General features: G+C 50.4%; 1 protein-coding gene across 1 annotated transcript in view; it reads right to left on the reverse strand.

Annotated features, from left to right (window-relative positions):
* Positions 1-3,449, reverse strand: part of LOC311315310 (retinoic acid receptor gamma-like) — a gene marked incomplete at both ends in the record, with an annotated part of 25,760 nt that extends 22,311 nt beyond the window's left edge. Inside the window, one exon of the mRNA XM_084445951.1 lies at positions 3,281-3,449. Coding sequence (XP_084302077.1) covers positions 3,281-3,449 — 169 coding nt within the window. The remainder of the gene's footprint in view (positions 1-3,280) is intronic.
* Positions 3,450-3,790: the final 341 nt, after the last annotated feature.

Genomic DNA, 3,790 nt, shown 5'->3' on the forward strand with positions numbered 1-3,790 from the left:
CCCTCTATCTCTCTCTCTCTCTCTCTCCTCTCTCTCTCTCTTTCTCCTCTCCCTCTATCTCTCCTCTCTCTCTATCTCTCCTCTCTCTCTATCTCTCCTCTCTCCCCTCTCCTCTCTCTTTCTCTCTCTCTCTCTTTCTCTCTCTCTCTCTCCCCTCTCCCCCCCTCCCTCTCCTCCCCCCCTCCCTCTCTCTCTCTCTCTCCTCAGTCACAGGGGCTGAGCTGAGATGTTATCTCATATTAAGTGGTGCTAATGGACTCCCCATCGGGTCTGAAGACTTTAGATAATGGCTGAGATCAGCAGATAACAGCCGCCATGCTCCCTGATGAGCTGATAATCTCCTCAGTGCTCAAAACACACACACACACACACACACACGCACACACACGTCATGGTCTGATATAGGGACTGACTCAGCAGGTGTGTGTCTACCTGATGCCAGTGCTGCAGATATGGGTGTGGTCAGGGACGCTCCCCAACATTCTGGGCCCTATACATGAACAATCTCTGTGGGCCCCCTCTGTGCCCCCCCCCCCCTCCGAGGCGGCTCTCCCAACACCCCACCCCCCCATTGTTCAATGTGTGAGACTTGGCAGCCCTGTCAATCCTAACAAATTCCAGGATTTTCAAGGGCCCTCTCCCTACTGGGGCCCTGGGTAGTCAGTCCCCCCCCCCCCCCCCCCCCACCCGTGACACCCATGGGTGTGTGCTCTGCCTCACCGTGCTTCACGCATAGCTCCAGTGATCTGGACGGCTACACTGCAGCCAATTCACATATTGTTCTGCATGTGAGGGAATGTTTGTCGATGTGTAAGGACATGCCTGAGTCTATGTGTATCTGTGCTAGTGTGTGTGTGTGTGTGTGTGTGTGTTGTGCTGCGTTCTGCCTCTCCCTAAAATCCCTCACAGGGTCAGACCAGCGCAGGGAAGGGTGATTGACGTGCCCAAGGCTGGCACGGTGTTGGGGCGAGTTAGGACAGGGAGCGTCTGGCATCACAGGGATTCACTTTGACAAATTACCCCACCATCTTACACCGTGTGAGTCGCTGTACGTTAAAAAGTAAATCGTTACGCTACGCGAGTCATGTGAATCAGGAATGACTGACAGTCGTCCTCCAATTCACCAGCGATCTCAAGCTCTGTCGTGTTCTCATGGTAGGAGAGAATCACCAGGCGACAGCAGGCGGCCATTTTTCCAGTCTTGGCCCATAACAAAGTCATTACTAGTGATGTAGTCTTTGTCCCCTCCAGGGCCTCACCCTCCCTCTCCCTCCCTCTCCCTCCCTCTCCCTCCCTCACCCTCCCTCTCCCTCCCTCACCCTCCCTCTCTCAGTGGTCTCTCCTCCCTCACCCTCCCTCTCCCTCCCTCACCCTCCCTCCCTCAGTGATCTCTTCTCCCTCACCCTCCCTCATCCTCCCTCACCCTCCCTCACCCTCCCTCTCCCTCCCTCACCCTCCCTCTTCCTCCCTCTCCCTCCCTCACCCTCCATCTCCCTCCCTCTCCCTCCCTCACCCTCCCTCTCTCAGTGGTCTCTCCTCCCTCGGGCCGGTGCATCTCTCTGTTCCGTGTGGTTTGGGAGCAGAGGAGAAACAGGAGAGAGACACTAATAACAGGGCCATGGACATAGTTCAGGAGAGACCAACACAGCTCTCGTCTCTACATGTCTGGGGAGGGCGGAGGGGGGGGGGGGAATGTGTGTTTGTATGTGAGTGTGATTTACTGTAATCCATTTCACTCCAATTAAATCTCATAATTTTTGAATGCATTCTTTTTCTCCTTCTTTTTCCTATCTTTCTCTTTCGTCTCTCTCTCTCTCTCTCTCTCTCTCTATGTGTCTGTGTGAAGAACAACAGCACCCCCTGTGATTTTACATGGAAATGTGGACCATTCTCCAGTGAACAGCTCTCTCCTTCAAAACATGGAGCTATTTTAAACCTCTTCCCTGTCTCTTTTTTCCCTCTCTCTCTCTCTCTCTCTCTCCTCTCCCTCTCTCTCTCTCTCTCTCTCTCTCTCTCTTTCTCTCTCTCTCTCTCTCTCTCTCTCTCTCTCATCCTTTGCTTTCCATGTCATGTCTTATATGTTATAATGTGATTCACCTCTGCGAGTGTGGGGCACATAAAGAGGCCGTTGTTGAGCCTGCCGCCCGTCCAGACCAGGGGCAGGTCAGGATGGATCTGCTCACTGCCCACCGCCTGGCTTCACCACACGGAAAAACCCTGCTTTCCTGGAAGGGCCAGGACACTCTTTTCAGGGCCATGCCCGTCTCTCTCTCTCTCTCTCTCTCTCTCTCTCTCTCTCTCTCTCTCTCTCTCTCTCTCTCTCTCTCTGCCACCCCTCTTCTCTCTGGGCCGGGTGATGATCACAGAGTACTGCCACATGCTGAAACCCAGCAAAGAGCCGTCTGTCTCCATCAGTTTCCTCTCTTTGTTCTATATGTCGTGCTTTTAGTGCTCCACCATGACGGGCCAGCCGACTCACACAGCTAGAACAGGGCTGGCTCACTGGTACTGGATTTACAGTCCTGTGCAAAAGTCTTAGGCCACCACCAAAGAAAATAATGTTTACCTTTAATTTTTAACAAAAAATAAAATTATCTGGGCAGTAAGTGTTTATTTGCTTGTAAACACACTATATCAAACATTAGAATAAACACAAATAAGCATTAATACAAAAAAGTAATACAAATATTTTAAGAATAAAAAACATCAGTAGCTGTCCATGGTGGAGGTGGACATTCTGGGAATTAAAAAATAACCTTTATTGAATCATGGAGCAAAATATTAATTTCTTGTTTTTAAAAGAAGCTGGTATTTTGTGTGGCCTCCCTTAGAACAAAAAAATAACTTTGGTACACTGCTGTCATTTTAGTAGTCCTGTGGTAAAGGCTTCCCAAGGATTACAGATTTTCTTCTTCTTCTTCTTCTTTTTCTTCTTCTTCTTCTTCTTATTGTTATTATTATTATTATTATTGTTGTTGTTGTTGTTGTTTATTTATATTGACTGTAACGTTATATTGTGTTTTTACGAGCAAATAAACACTTACTGTCCAGATAAATAGCTTTAAACTATTTTCTTAGGGGGCCTAAGACTTTTTCACAATACTGTATATTGCACTGATTTCTAAAAAGGGTATATGAGTAAACACTCATCCACCCACACATGGATGAAGCTCATGTCCGTATATAAAGGCTATATGAGTAAACACTCATCCACCCACATATGGATGAGGCTCATGTCCATATATGAATGTTGAGAGAATAAAAGAGGTCACAAACTTACACAATGCCGCCATCTCTTTTGGAAGGTCCGTCCCGAAGCGGCCAAAGAGGCTGCTATTGGCCAGCAGGTCAAAGGGGGAGTGGCTCCGCATGGAGTTGAAGGCAAAGGGATAGACGGCTGGCGAGAAGCCAGTCATGTGACCCACCTGCCGTTCCCTGTTGGTTGCCATGTTGTGGAGGACAGTTCTCGAGCTACGAGACGGAGAGGGACACAACGATAGGGACAGACTCTGTCTTTCTGTGTCTCTCTCCCTCCCTGACCCACGTCCTCTCAGCTTTGCTACCTCACGCTGTCCTTGGGAAGTCTTGTGTGGTCTGAGGGCTGGTCCCCCTCAGCCTCTCTGGGGCAGCGTGGCTCCTGGCAGGTCCCTGGGGCCCGGGGCCGGCGGTGGACTGTGGTCTGGATGGTGGGGGCGCTGGGCTGGACACAGACCAAGGCTGGGCCAGGTGCACACCCTGTGGGCAGAGATGAGGGAGAGGGAGAGGGAGAGGGGTCAGGAGCAGCCTCTGT

Source organism: Borostomias antarcticus, assembly GCF_949987555.1.
Source record: "Borostomias antarcticus genome assembly, chromosome: 11".
NCBI lineage: Eukaryota > Metazoa > Chordata > Actinopteri > Stomiiformes > Stomiidae > Borostomias > Borostomias antarcticus.